The sequence below is a fragment of the Solanum lycopersicum genome, chromosome 1, assembly GCF_036512215.1.
Source record: "Solanum lycopersicum chromosome 1, SLM_r2.1".
Lineage (NCBI taxonomy): Eukaryota > Viridiplantae > Streptophyta > Magnoliopsida > Solanales > Solanaceae > Solanum > Solanum lycopersicum.
Genome location: NC_090800.1, coordinates 72,641,649 through 72,656,430, shown reverse-complemented (window position 1 = coordinate 72,656,430; position 14,782 = coordinate 72,641,649). Strand labels below are relative to the sequence as shown.

General features: G+C 31.5%; 2 protein-coding genes across 6 annotated transcripts; one reads left to right on the top strand and one right to left on the bottom strand.

The window, feature by feature from the left end:
- The first annotated feature begins 648 nt into the window (after nucleotides 1-648).
- Nucleotides 649-4,179, top strand: LOC101267737 (nucleolar protein 58). Its single transcript, XM_069298853.1, has 6 exons — nucleotides 649-763; nucleotides 866-1,103; nucleotides 1,183-1,337; nucleotides 3,283-3,341; nucleotides 3,427-3,519; nucleotides 3,596-4,179. The coding sequence occupies exons 2-6, from the start codon at nucleotides 1,009-1,011 to the stop codon at nucleotides 3,653-3,655; spliced, it is 462 nt and encodes a 153-aa protein (XP_069154954.1). The 5' UTR covers nucleotides 649-763; nucleotides 866-1,008; the 3' UTR covers nucleotides 3,656-4,179.
- Nucleotides 4,180-4,502: 323 nt separating this feature from the next.
- LOC101268026 (uncharacterized) lies at nucleotides 4,503-8,567 on the bottom strand. Of its 5 annotated transcripts, none has more exons than XR_002028238.3 (4): nucleotides 5,914-8,567; nucleotides 5,375-5,475; nucleotides 5,146-5,229; nucleotides 4,503-4,941 (listed from the first exon to the last, which is right to left on the bottom strand). XR_002028238.3 is itself a non-coding variant. In XM_010322808.4 (4 exons), the coding sequence occupies exons 1-4, from the start codon at nucleotides 6,358-6,360 to the stop codon at nucleotides 4,906-4,908; spliced, it is 663 nt and encodes a 220-aa protein (XP_010321110.1). In that variant the 5' UTR covers nucleotides 6,361-7,555; the 3' UTR covers nucleotides 4,503-4,905. The 5 variants fall into 5 exon arrangements, 2 of the variants coding, with proteins under 2 accessions (XP_010321110.1, XP_010321112.1); XR_011221538.1 differs by having other exon boundaries at nucleotides 5,375-5,827; nucleotides 5,914-6,804; XM_010322808.4 differs by having other exon boundaries at nucleotides 5,375-5,470; nucleotides 5,914-7,555.
- Nucleotides 8,568-14,782: the final 6,215 nt, after the last annotated feature.

Genomic DNA, 14,782 nt, shown 5'->3' with positions numbered 1-14,782 from the left:
ATTTTATTGCTAAAATTTACTTAGATCACTAGTCTAAATTCACCAGGCAAAATATAATTGTTATACAAAAAAAATAAAATAGTATATGGTTCACTTTACGTTCTTCATCCATTGTAATATAATAATCTTTTTGGCTTTAGTGTCTATGTCCCTATTCAGAGAGCTTTAGGTTTGACTTAATAGTTTTTTTTTCTTTGTTGTTGTGAACAAGATTTTTGCTAGTGTATAAATAGTAAGTGGATTAGAGTTTCAACCGACCTTATATTAAAATAGAAATAAAATAATTTTCCATTTGAAAAATAGGTTTATTCTTGATGATGCAGATAATATTATGCTTTAATAAAAATACTATAGTATTAATCAACATAGTTAAACAAAAATATCATTGAGCTATATATTCGTGATAAGGCCGGTAAGAGCAATTTAATTAGAAAAAAATCTCAATTTAGAATGCTTATCTGATATGAAATTGGATGTCAAATGAACGATGTGATAAGCTTATATATCTATTTATCATTAAATATGTTGAGAATCTTGTCGATATACATTTGAGGATATCTTGCTTTAGTATAGAGTAAGTTTGACAAAAAAATATTATGTAAAATTTCGTGATATATAACCATATTTATAATAAAATTTTGCAATTTTGAGAAGAAAAAAAAAAAAAACTTTCTATTTTCAAATTCTGTCTAACATTGTTTCAAGGCTACTACACAAATTCATTATTAGATTATTTAGATCTAACATATTCATTTATGTGTTGGTATTATTTTTTAATTAATTTGCCATTCAATTATTGTTATCTACTAATATCTTTATTATTTTATTATAAGATTATTTTTTAATTTACACATTTTTAAATCAGATTTAGAGGGAACGGATTAACAAAGACGACAAAGAAAAAATAGCACCACAGAACGACGTCGTTTTAAACTAGACTGGCGTTTCCCTTTTCCCTGTGAGAAGAACGAAGATCAATTTCGCCGGCGAAAATTTAGGTTTCCGGCGATGGAACAACTGAGTGAAGAAGAGAAAAAGGCGCTTCGTGGAAGCAAATTTGCACCGCTACCTTCTGCACCTTCGTCTTCTCGTCCTCAACCTAGGTTATATAGAGCTGAATGGGATTGATATTACATAGGTTTTGAACTAGTTTGTTAATGGTTAATTGGTTTGTGGCTGCAGGCTGGCTCATCCAGGAGGACCTATGAAGACGAATAAGGCAGCAGCTTTAGCGAAATTTCTTGACAGGAAATTGCAGGACCCTAGCGGCTTGTCATCTCTTGATCCTCGTCTCATTGAACTCGCCGTCAATAATGCTAAACATACTCTTCAAGCCAGTACTATTCTTTTCTTTTGATTTCTTATTGTTATCATTCCATTTATTCTTCTAGTTTCTTCTTTACCTACGTGTTTATGCACTATGATACCCAATATTTACTTCAAATCTTGCATTATAAGACTCAATGTGATGTGATCGAGGATTTTCACTAAGGATGGTGTCTAGGATCTGAACTTGAAATTTTGAACCCTAGCCAACCTAGTCTTGTGTGTTCTTGTGTGTGTTCCGGGGATTCAAAATCTATATATATGCTAAAAAAAACCTTATATATACAATGAAATATTCTGCTGAGTGGTTGAGGTGAAAACCCTCGCCCCTCCTAGATCCTATCCTGGTCTGGCCCTTTCTAAACCTCGGCTCGTAGAGGGAACTTAGTGTGCCAGGCTGCCATTTATAAGATGCTCTACGGTTATAATTACTGCTGTTTACGTCTGCTCTTTTTCATCCAATCATCACTGGTGCTCCCTTTTGCTATTTAACTTGATATTTTCTGCTGTTTTTTTATAATCACATAAATTGTGCTTCAGAATTTTGAATAGCCTTTTGTGTTTTACCTGATATGCCCAATGACATGTGGATTGGGGTGTGCGTTAATGATTTTATCCATTACTACTATTTTTCATTACATCATTACTTCTTACTCCCATTTGAACACTTGAAATGTTCTGCCTGTTTCTTTGTAGGTTCAAGTGTGCTACAGATTCTTGAATACCCTTTTGAGTTTTAAATTATGCTTTTAAGATTTAAATATGCAATACTTAATCCGCACATAGGACTCATCGCCAATTTGTAATAGAGCTAACAAACTCAACGCTTTTGTACCTATGTTACTATCATGCATAATTTTTACTAATCATTCATAACACTACTTACTTCATCAAAAGAAAATATGCTATACCGGCGGCTGCTGACTGCATCATCTATCTCCTTCTGCACTACTGTGCAAAACAGTGGTCAATGCATGTAGTAATTCAGGAGACTAAGTTCCCAAGTTGGCTTGTAAATGATACCTTGAACTCTCTGGTCCTTTGATGTTCATATTTTAATACAGTAATATAAACATGTCTTTAGTGATTATTTTTTATCAGGGAACCTAAATTGATCCTTATAAATTAGCATTCGATTTATCGTTCTTTGTCCTTGTTTTTTTGGAATTCATTTGGAAGCTGTGTGTACAGTATACACTTGCTTTCTTGTTGTCACTGAGTGTCATTTATTTTCCAAAAGCTGACATAAACTTCAAGCTTAGTAATTAACTTGGACCTCTTCAAATAAACATTGGCGTGTTTGTGAAAAACCTTGTGATCATAGCAGGTGTTTTTTTATCAAAGGGATTAACTGATCTAATTGAAGTAACATTAGAATTCTAACTTCCTTATTAAGAAAAAGTATTTGAATTCAATTTTTTGTGCAAATATACCATTGTAAGCTCTTTTTCAAGTTGAGTAGAACCGGAACATCCATTAGAAGGCAGCTCAAAAAGATATACAGTTCTAAGGATTTTAATCTTACAGAAGTGGCATTTGAATCCGTGTAAAAGTGTAACTTAGGCATGAATTCATCTCAACTACGAACTTAACAAAATCAATTATTGGATGCTGAAAACCAATATTAGAGCCCATATGGCCAGCTGAGGTAGATTATACATGTTACATGTTCCTCGGTATTTCAATAGAACGTTTCAGGTCAAAAGTTGTGTTACTTGATTAGGCATTTCAAACTTAATATCCAATTTGAGGTTACTGCTGAAACCAAACCAATAAATAGGAGTATGAATATGATTTCAGATTGCAATGCTATACGAAGTTGCTTATTAGTTGTCAATGAGTGATAGTATTCATCTTACAGATGTGTCATTCATTTGCATGCTATTTTAGTTGGTGTAAAATTTGAGTATTGTGATAAGAGCATAATTATTCTCTTACAATTTGGAAATGGAACAGGTGGGACATCAAGTAGAGGAAGAATTGTTCAGCATGTGGATTCTTTTGGTGATTCTGAGGTTCTTGATTTGTGATTTCTGTGAAGATGTCAAAAAGATCTATCAAGTATTTAAGCCTGACTAACTTTGTCACAAGTTTTTCCAGGAATCTGCTGAAGATGAAGAGGTAAAAATATCCGTCCAAAAAAAAGGTAAGAAAAACAGAAAGAGGAAGAAGATGAAGGAGAAACAGCGCAAGGTATTCTATCAATTTACACATGGTCTATATTTTATCTTCTGCTTTCCAAGGTAGTCCTGAATGTGGTTTTTGCCAGAAATTGGAGGAGTCTTCCAATGGAATGGCCAAAAAACCTAAAAAGAAGCTGAAGCTATGATCTGCGTGGGCTTTCAAGCGTGTTGATGTTGTTAGATTATTGGAGCTTTAAGTAGATAGATGGCATGGTAAGAGTCGATTTTGCAGTTCAGAGTCTAACCACCTCATTCAACATTCCATCTTGGTTTCTCAAATTGAACTTACATTTCTTGCTTGGCCAGTTGTGCAATTATTTCGTTCTTGTAGCATTTTACTTTTTGCCATGAGCTTATCATCAAAGTTATAAGCTTTAATGACATTCGTAGTTAAAGGAAGTATTTTTATTTTTTTGATAAGATTGCTCAAGGTTGTCACTTGGTAGTTTAACCTGGGTGCTTTAAGTCGAATAGAAAAAGATGTCTTGCCAACACATTTGAGAAAGGAAGCGCAAGGAACCTCAGCTGGATTATTGTGACGGATATCGATTAGTTCGGTCTTGTTTCGTCTATTATCTTTGATTTTCGATTTGTAAATATACTAAATTGATAACCAAACTAGTAAAATATTTGTTATGAATTTTTGATTTAATCGATATTTGGTTTTTAATGGTTTGATTGGTTCAACGGATAAGAAAATGCTCCTCTATTTTTACTTCTTCATTTTTGCTTTATGTTCTTTTGGTTGAGTATCAAACCTCTATAACACAAGTACTTTTAAAAAGAACAATAGGGTAGATAGAATTTCAACAAGCCAACAACACCAAAGACAACGATTATATAAAATGCTAAATAAAATAGGATTTGCATTTAAAATCTAAAACCACTACTATATAACTAGGGATAAAAAGATTAGTTTTATCTAATCATTAACTAAAACTTGAGAACCAGTAAACGAGTCGATATAACCATTAAATCAAATATAAAAAAACATCGATAAATATTTTCAATTTGATATTTATTGGTTAAAGCCATTTTGTATACCCCTAACAAAGTACTAGAAAATTGAGGGTATGAAAATTAAAAACAGATAATAAAACCAAAAAAAAACAAACACTTTTTGGTAAATACTCCTTCATTCTTAACTAGGAGTTTCTGACTACAAAATCGCCTTTGTTATGGAATGTTTTACCCAATGTGGGACTTCTTGTATTGCTGCAGATTTACGACTTAAGCAACACATACCCCTCTCCATCTCGAACGTCCATATTCGATGACTACATTAGAGATGCCTTTTTTAAGCTGAAAATTTCCCCAAGCACATCTTTGAGATGTTCCACCATCTTCATTACTTTTTTGCACACAGTCACTTGCTAACTGACATCCCATACTCAAGTTACTTGAACAACAAATACTCGAAACTGTCACTCAGCTACAATGTATAAACGCTAGAATTCAGAACCATGAACAGATATAAAGCTACACTATATAAAAACATCACGAGTGAAGTGACTACTCTTCTTCTTTTTACACCAATGGCATGAGCAGATATACAGCTACACTATATAAAAACATCGCGAGTGAAGTGACTACTCTTTTTTAATGACTAATGCAGATTTATAAATTTGAGGCTCACCTTTAGCACCAACAATCGAACTAAGCCGGTTGAGATGACATTGAGACACAGAGAGAAGGAAAGAAGAGCAATGGAATCTGGAAACTGCTCAAATAGACCGAGAAAGAGAGAGAAGAAGAGGGTGATATTATAATAGCAACAGAATAGAAATGACAATACTTATTGCTAAAGGATATATGATATCCTCTAGCAAATTCTGGAAATTGTGTCCTTTTAACAAAGTCCTCACCTTTAAATGGCAGCCTGGCACACTAGCTCCCTCTATGAGATCCCTCTGGACATCGACTTTTATCATTGTTTCACTCCTGTTCTCGTAGTGCATCGTCTTCTCTTTAATAAATCATGCAAATATCAGCAGTGGTGCATAATTTAATAGAATGGAATTTGTATAACTTGACAAAATTGAAGAAATTAAAAGAAAAGAAATACTAGCAGGGAGTAGTAGTAATGGATTGAAGAGTATGTTTAGCATTTTTGACGGTGAGTTACTTGGTTTTCAAATTGAATTGATATTTGATGATATACCAAAAGAAGCAAATAATGCGCAATCAGTATACAAAGAAAAAGACACATTCTCTAACATGTTAACTAGCTCCTCCAATATGCTGGCTCTTCCAAAATGTTGTGGTGAGGACGCTTACGGCAGTTGGAAAGGGGTGAATAATGCAAAGGATAATCAGCTCTACAAGTTGGACATGTGTTATGCATTGATAGCCATTTTATCATACAGTGAATATGAAATTCATGCAAACAATTAGTTGTTATCACCTCATTCTCGTCTTTGAAATATTCATAGCAAACAGGGCAAGTGTCATCCATCAAATCTCTACTATAGTCATTGAATACGGGAGTCGGAGATGGAGAGCAGCCGATTTCGTTGAGTCCTTTTGGTAAATCTTCTGCAATGGGTGGTTTGGCTGGGCAAATTCCACCTTCACCAGTATATTCCCTTAACGCATGGATATACTCGAGCACATCACCCAAGTACTTGTGATATGGATCATTGATGTAATCAGTGGTAGAGAGACTTCGAACAGCAGTGAGAAGCTCCTCTTCATCATCCCAGTCCTTGACAAACCTAGAGAAAGCGGGGATAGGGGGAAAAGGTGGAACAGAATAATACGATGAAAAACCGACGATATCAAATTGGGAGATTTCAAGGGCAATCACGTAGGGAGGTCGTGGTTGTGGTTTAGAAAACAGGCGAAATTTCATTAGATATTTGTATGATGTCTTCGGGATTAAATTGAAGAGTAGCAGATAGAATCATGGAAAACAAGGATGGATCCTTGTTGAGTAGCCTGGACAGATCAAACGGGATGACGGTAGAGCTATAGGTATCATACCAACGGCTGGCCTGAGGGTAGCAAACTATACGTGGACACTCATGAAGCCACTTGTAGCTCCTCCGAATAATAATGACGCACAGCCCTTCCGATTCTGAAATCTGATTCCGAGTTAGCTTCTCGTTCCGAAAGAAAACCCTTACCTTAGCTTTTATCTCAGTTCCCTTTATCGCCACAGTCGTCCCTTCGTTCGCCACAGTCGTCCCTTCGTTCGCCATAGTCGTTTTTAACAGAAAGCTTATTCTCAATCCAATTTGAATTCTGAATTCTCCTGTCACCTAATTTCTTTCTTTCCCAAATATCCCTAAAACCTACCATTTCCTAATTAAATTCCCCTTTTTACTTGTTTTTTTTTATAATTCTATTATATTTTAAAGTTATTAATATTTAATTGATGTCTTCAAAAAATATATATAATTTAGAACCTCATCAATTACTAATGTTAAAATAATATTCTGAAGATAGTGAATATTCTATAAAAGGATCTGAGAGTCAACTAAAGAGAGTGGTGATTATGAAAATAGTGAACTACTTAAAGATGATCAATATGTAAGTGATGTTCATCAGGAGTTAGTTCAATTTAGGGTTAAGAAAAGATCCTTTATGAGAAGGAAGATAATGCATATCTACTCTCAATCTTCTCTCGCTCCCCCTCTGTCCACTCTTTGACTGTGTTTGGTACGAATGAAAATATTTTTTCAATTTTCTAATGTTTGGTTGGGTTAAATGTTTTTCAAAAACTCATTTTTTTTTTCAAATTTAGGAAAATGACTTCCATTCAAAACTTAAGAAAATTTAATTTCAAAAGTCACTTCGAACTTCAAGTTACAATTTTCATTTGATTGAAAAAATCAATTTATTTTGTCCCTATCCTCAAATCAGCCCCCATTAAAAAAAGAAATTAAAGTTCGTTTCTTTAAAAATGTTTTCAACTTCAATTTTTTTACCTCCTACTACCACCCCAAACATTAAAGTTGTTCTTACAAGATATTTCTAATTTTATTTTATTTTTTATTTTTTACCCCCCTTTCCACCCCAAAATATTTTAAGTTTGTTTTTAAAAATATTTTCAATTTTTTAAAGTTTCATTATTAAAAAAATTCTATTTTTTACATAATAGAATCATATTTCATTAAATTTTCTTAGATATGATTTATACTACTAAAAAATTATTAATTTATAATATTAATGAGACCATATTTTATATAGGGCCTTCTAAAAATATATTATCTTATTGAAATGAGAGATTTTTTCCATTGGCCCAAGCTTGAACAAGAGAAAATTATTATCTTAGAGAAATTATTAATTAACCGAGTATTAATGAGATTTTACTGTATATAACCTTTTTATTTCAATTTATTTGTCCAGACTTTTCTTCTTAAACCGATAAAAAAGAATGTCGCTTTTTCCTTTTGAATGTCGACGTACCTGTTCATATGATTCATTTAGACCACTGAGAAATTAAAGCAACCTTTGCCTTTGCAAATGCTCAATGTATTCCTTTGATTAGGAACTAAAGCATCGTATTAAGCCCATAGCTCCCTCAATTTGGTAAAATACACTGCAATAGAATTTGTGCCCTGCGATGGTGTAGCAATTTCCCTGTGTAATTAAAAAATTTGAACTTATTTTTACTTTATCAAACCGCAAACTAGATCCATTATAACACAATTGTTCATGATCCATTATGACACAATTGCATTACATGTTTCCCAATCTTCACTACTGAATTGATCCTTTCGACAAGATCCTGTAACAAACCCTAAATTTCACTTAGCTTGCAGCGCAATTGTCATGGATCTACGCCACAACTCATAGTTTTCCGATCGTCGGAATAAGCACCGATCAAGGAGTATCAGATTGGTGAACAAACAACGGATAAGTGTTGTTTATTTTTTCAGCAATTGATTGAGATTGTTGATCACCAACTATTGTTTCTGATTGCAACTCCGGCATTTTTGAAGAACACGATCAAGCTGCTGAAGGATGAATAGCGATCCCAGTTACGATTCATACCATGTTAATTTTGTGGTTTGGGTTACACTAAATCCATAACTGCTTCTATAACTCAATGATAAGAGAAAAGGAAAAAAAAAAACTTTATTAAAAAAATGTTGAAGAAGAGAGTAGATGCTACTAGAAATTACTACTGTAACTCTAAAGTTCTTGCTAGTGTTTTTAAAGAGAGAGTAATTAAACAACTAAATATGAGTGTGTTCAAGTTGTAAGAGTTCAAGTATAATATGCATGTTGGTAAAATCAAGTAGATATTTAAATTTATATAAAATTAAATAAGTAAAAATACATGTCTACGTGACAAAATATATGTACGATGTTACATTGGACATAAAATTGTCATTTAAGACGTGTGTATCTATTTATTCAATTTCATACAAGTTTAAGTGTTTATTTGTGTATACGCAAAGTTGAAGTACATATATGACAGTTGAAACCAAGTTTAAGGACATATTTGTGTATTATATCCTCTTAATTTTTATGGAATATTTATAATAATAAAAAAAGACTTATCATAAATAGATAGAACGACAAACACATGCTCAATACCTTTTAAATCAAATAATGATAGAATATTACTTTCACCTTTTGAAAGACTATTTTGGGAACCCATAATTTCTTCTTTTATACTCCTTTTGTTTTAATTTATATAATACATTCTATGTTTTGAAAGTCAAACAGCGTAAGTTTGATAAAAAATTTACGCATGGAATCTTCAATTTTTTTAAATAAAATTTATATATTTATTAACTACGTAAAAAGTATTATGAGTCATAAAAATTGATAATTCAAAATTTTAATAATGAAAAATTTACGATCAAATATAAACTTGTTTGACTTTTGAAATCCAAAATACATCTAAAATGTAACCGGGGAGTAACTACCAATATTAATATATATAGTTACTTGCCTTCTTTCACGCTTATTATTTACTATTACTATATTCATACAATGGAATGAAGTAATTAATTGGGCAAATTTAAAATTTAACATGTGCTGCTATCACATTTGTTTTCGAGAACGAAGCAATTCCAGTATGACGAATTTTATGATTTTTCATTTAAAAAAAGTACACTATTTTTACCTTAGTCATATTATATAATTACTATGGTGTATTGAAATTCATACTCAATATCTTGTTCATATAAAAGTGTGTTAAGCCATAAATTTATGAGACTCAAATTTAATATATTATCATCATAGCACATCGTAATTTAAATCAATATATTATCCCCTTAAATACAATAAAACTTATCCTTTAGTCTTTAAAAGCATTATCAAGTATTTATGATCCATGTAGAAATCACATTTCTACTGCTATTACAATATGCACTATTTGATGATCGATTTCATATAATGTTTTGCCATCAATGAACAATTTATTTATTTTTTAAATAAGGATAGTCTAAATCAATTTAAGACCGAGATATGATGTTAAGCCAAGGAATAACAGAAGGCTTACATTACTTTTCATATTGTGCTTCGATAATTAGAATAAATAAAGATAAATTAAACAAATGTGTGTGTATATATATATATAGTAGGTAAGATAAGATAAACATATATATGCTAACTACAATATCAAAAAATAAGCAAACCTTCCAAAAACTTATCATTTTGAATAGAGCCGTCAATATGGTCTAGGTTCGTTGGGCCGGTCTGGCCTATTCCGGGATTTAATAGGGCTGGACTAAGATTTTTGGAACCCATTTAAGAAAAGGGCTTTTTAACCCGACCTGAATAAGCATGCTCATTTGGGGGCTTGAGAAATATCGGTAGGGCCGACCCGTGGGCCAATAAAAATTAATTAAAAATATAATATAATATTAAAATTTAAAAATAAAGAGAGTCCAAAATCAAAACAATTAGTTTAATATTTCTATTTACATATTTATACTTTTAGTTGAAATTTTTTTTAATAAATATCAAGAAAATGCACAAGTACCCCCTAGACTATAACCTAAATCCCAGAGACACACTTTAACTAAACTAAGATCCTATTACCCCTGAACTTTTTTTTAAAAAAAAATTATACACCTTTTGTCTTATGTGGTACTCTATGTGACTCCATGCAATTGAGGCGCGTCAGAGATATTTGGATGTCACGTAGGCTAAAAAGGTACACAAAATTACAAAAAAAAAATAATTCAGGGGGGCAATACGACCTTAATACGGTGTGTTTTTGTGATTTCGGTCATAGTCTTGGAGGTACTTGTGCATTTTCCCTAAATACTATAAAGATAATTTTATTTATGAATTTGATTAACAAGTAGTGACATTAAGGTCTCATTTGTTTCCATTAAGATTAAGACGTTCGAATGTGAATACGCGCTTAAATATTAAGATGTGCATTAAGATCTAGATGTGTAAATTTGAATAAACATCTGAATATTAAAATAGTGTCTCTGAATCTGAACACTAAATTATTGGGACGGTTTGTTTTCAATATATGAATGCACATATGAAATTAAACATTATATCAATAAAATATTATCAAAACCTTGTTAGTAAAATAGTTTTTTTTTTCATATAAAGTAATATTTTGTTCATTTTTTACCGTAACAAGGTAATATGATTTATCTTTTAAAAACTCTACATCAAGTTACATCATTAATATAACTATTTTTTGCACTCAAAATACTTTGAGAATCTAATATAATGTAATTTAAAATAGTTTATATAGAGTAGTAAATATATAGTTTAGAAAAATATTTTATTTTATTTTATTATAGAAATTTATTGTTGTTATCAATCAAATAACGGGATAATGCCCAAGTACCCCTCAACCTATGCCCGAAATCTCAGAGACACACTTATACTATACTAAGGTCTTATTAACCCCTGAACTTATTTTATTAATAATTTTTTACCCTTATTTAGCTTACGTGGCACTATCTTGTGGGCCCAACAATGGTTGACTTTTTTCCGAACTAGTGCCACGTAGGCTAAAAAGGGGTAGAAAATTACATTTAAAATAAGTTCAGGGGGTAATAGGACCTTAGTATAGTATAAGTATGTCTCTGGGATTTCGGGCATAGGTTGAGGGGGTACTTGGGTATTTTCCCATCAAATAACTAATACTTTCTTATTTTTTGAAACGGTGCTAAATATTATATCATGAGAGTGCTTATCAATTCAAATATATTGATTAATTTATGAAAGTAAAAGATGTATATTAAGTTAATATGAATAAAGAAAATTATAATGGCAAGCATGTAATTAAATATTAATTAAATAAGAAAACAACTTTTATGAGTTGTTGTGATTTAGTTGAATTAAGATAGGAGTCTTATTTATTTTTTAGTCTGAATAGTGTTAAGAGTGTGTTACAGATCTGATTCATTCAGATATATCCAGACCAATTAAAAGGTTTATAAAAAAATAAAACAAACGAACTTAATGAATTGAATTTGAATAATTAAGATCCAGTTTTTAAATACAAATACATGAGGCAAATCTGGATGATTAAGATTCAAAACAAATGAGGCCTAACATAATGTAATATTGTTTTGTCGATATTTATGATAATATTTTTAAATTATAATTTATAATTTAATTTAATAATTATAAAAAAATATAATTTTTTAAAAAGTGGGTTGGCCCGGCAAACCTGTAGCCCATGTACTTGTGGGCTGGGCCGACCATTTTCGGTCTCACACTAAAAGTGGGCTAGCCCGGTCTGACCCGTAAAATGTCAAAACGTATATGAATTAGCCCGGATGGGGTGGGCTAGCCCATATTGACAACTTTAATTTTGAAACAATATTATAAGACAAGTGGCATAAATAAAGTAGATAGAGATTTGCTAATAAAAAACATACCTCACTTTCTATTCTTGAATTGATTATTGAAAATAAAATTCAAATCAGATCTTCAAATCTTATTTCTTGGAGTGGCTGATGAAATGAAATTGAAGTCTCGTACTGATAATATGTTATAAAAGATAATTAATAATATACTACAAGAAATATAGATAAAAAATATGAAAAGTAAAATATAGAGATTATCTAATATAAATGTCTTCAAGTTATCTAACAATGTTAGAGAAATCACTTCAAAAGTCATTATGTTAAATGCACAAATTAATAAATACATTCCAACCCAAAATATTTCCACTTCCATAATAAGCAGTGTGTATCCGTCTTTAAAGGTGATAACCTACTAACAATACTACATAATGATGAGATTTTTATAGTAATGTACAATTATGGACAAGGAAAAGAATCTGTATTTTCCTGCAAGGTAAAAAAATCCGTAGTTTAAGATCTAGTGAGAAGCAAGAACACTTGCATGAGGTAATGAAAATTTAGCTTAGACTAGTCAGCACAAGAGAAACATAAATGTCTATCTCTGCTCAAGAATGTCATTCACCTTCCACCGCTTCCGACAAGATTGGAAATGGTTCGATTGGTACTCTAATCTATCCGGATCTCTTTCAACTGTGTTCGGTCATTATAATACTGATGCAGTTCTCCTTGTTTTGATCACTTGTGACTGCACCGAGCTTTGTCATCTCCTCCATAGCCTTGTGATGGCTGGATAGCTAGTATTCAATAACAAGAATATCATATATGATATGTGACCTTCTTCATTTTCTCCTTCCGATTAAATTTGTTTGACCTACTTTTCCTCTTAGTTCATTTTTAAAAAAATGATCCTTTCCTAATTTTAGCAACTCTTTAATTCCAAAACTTTCTACCTGACATATTTAAGACCATAGGATTAAAGGGCATTTTGATACATTTGAAATGTCTTTAATTTAAGATCATGTCATAATGCCACATTAGATATTATAAATCAAATGTTAAATAATAAATTATATATTTAAAAAATAAAATAAATATGTTTCTCAACTTTTCTTCACCTCTACAACAATGGAGTCTTGGATCTAATTCAGCATAATGACATTGAAACAAAGTACTAAAATTATTAGAAAAGAAAAAATTGAAGAAGAGAAAAAAAAAACACTTGAAGAATTGCAGATCAGTCAAAGTTGATTCTAGAAAATAGATGTAAATTAATAAATCAAAATCAAAGGCAAATTACTATCATTTTCTGCAAGAAATATCCAAATCATGGACAGTCTTCACAAGTTTGCTATGTTTGCTTAACAGAACTTTCAACAAGTAATACTACATTCATCATTGTTACTGATTTTATTTCTCGGATTCATCATAGAATCGTTTTTGTTTCGAAGAGTCTTAGATCTCTCGCCACTTGTATTGCTAGACACAGACGTGCAGATCATAAACTAGGTTTTTTGGGTATATTGGTGCATTCAAGAAGAAGAAACAAGAAAGACTTAAAAGGTTTTGCAAATGACAGAGAGGTTCAAAACAACATTTGGGATTTCAAGAATCTAATTCTACTCCTCTATTGAACTTCTGAATCGTTTTCTTTCTTGGCTGTCAATCGCAATATCAACTTCAACTTTCGCCATGAATTAGGAACGAAGTAGGGCTTAAGAAAGTGCTACGGCTGGAGTTTTGGGGATGATGACAGAACGATGGGTTGGAGAAGATGACGGAAGGAGGGGTGAGAACTTTATTTTTTTTTTCTTTTTCCTTTTTATTATTTAATTAGTTTTCTAGCAAATTTATTGTTTCACTCTCCTTTTAAAGCGTTGATACACGCTCTATATCGAGTCAGCAAAAAAAATGTTACATCAGTCTGGTCAATGGTCAGAGAGTTTTAAAAGTTTCAATTTAGTTAAGTTAAAGGGTTTAATTGACAAAATGTTAAGTATAAGGATCTAGAATGCAAGTGCAAGCAAGTATAAGAATTCATCAGAGCATTTTGCCTATAAAAAAAAGAAGATGATGCAACATCTTGATTCAAGCAATCCGTATTACCATCTTCAAATTGACATCTCTAAATTAGACAAACAGTTGAGATTTCCAAAACCATCAGACCAACATATAAGACTTCTAAATTGTTCCTTTTGTAAAATCAACAAGTGTAACTTTTTTGAGAGCATGTAATTAGGGGTGCATATTTACATCCAATAACATCAATCAATTTTTCATGTTTAAACTCCTCAATCATAACTTAAATATAAGAGTGATAAATAAAGGAACGCATGCAAAAATAACAGTTCCACAACTTTACGGATTAAGGTAGCTTAGACATTATCCATCCCTCCAGTCCCTGACAACTTCGTGTCTCAGATCAAAGAATATAATATCTTGATAAAATAACTACAGTTTGAGTATTTGAGTAAGTTTACGAGTGGGCTATTGGGTGGATGTTTTTTTTAAAAAATAATTTAATTACTT

Excerpts from the sequence above, each read along its gene's own strand:
- LOC101268026 (XM_010322808.4), bottom strand. The coding sequence starts at position 6,360 with ATGAAATTTCGCCTGTTTTCTAAACCACAACCACGACCTCCCTACGTG. Across the intron at positions 5,471-5,913 it reads ATTTCAAAGACGAGAATGAG|ACGATGCACTACGAGAACAG; the intron begins GTGATAACAACT and ends ATTAAAGAGAAG. Across the intron at positions 5,230-5,374 it reads TGCCAGGCTGCCATTTAAAG|TTTCCAGATTCCATTGCTCT; the intron begins GTGAGGACTTTG and ends CTATTTGAGCAG.
- LOC101267737 (XM_069298853.1), top strand. The coding sequence starts at position 1,009 with ATGGAACAACTGAGTGAAGAAGAGAAAAAGGCGCTTCGTGGAAGCAAA. Across the intron at positions 1,338-3,282 it reads TAAACATACTCTTCAAGCCA|GTGGGACATCAAGTAGAGGA; the intron begins GTACTATTCTTT and ends GAAATGGAACAG. Across the intron at positions 3,520-3,595 it reads TGAAGGAGAAACAGCGCAAG|AAATTGGAGGAGTCTTCCAA; the intron begins GTATTCTATCAA and ends GGTTTTTGCCAG.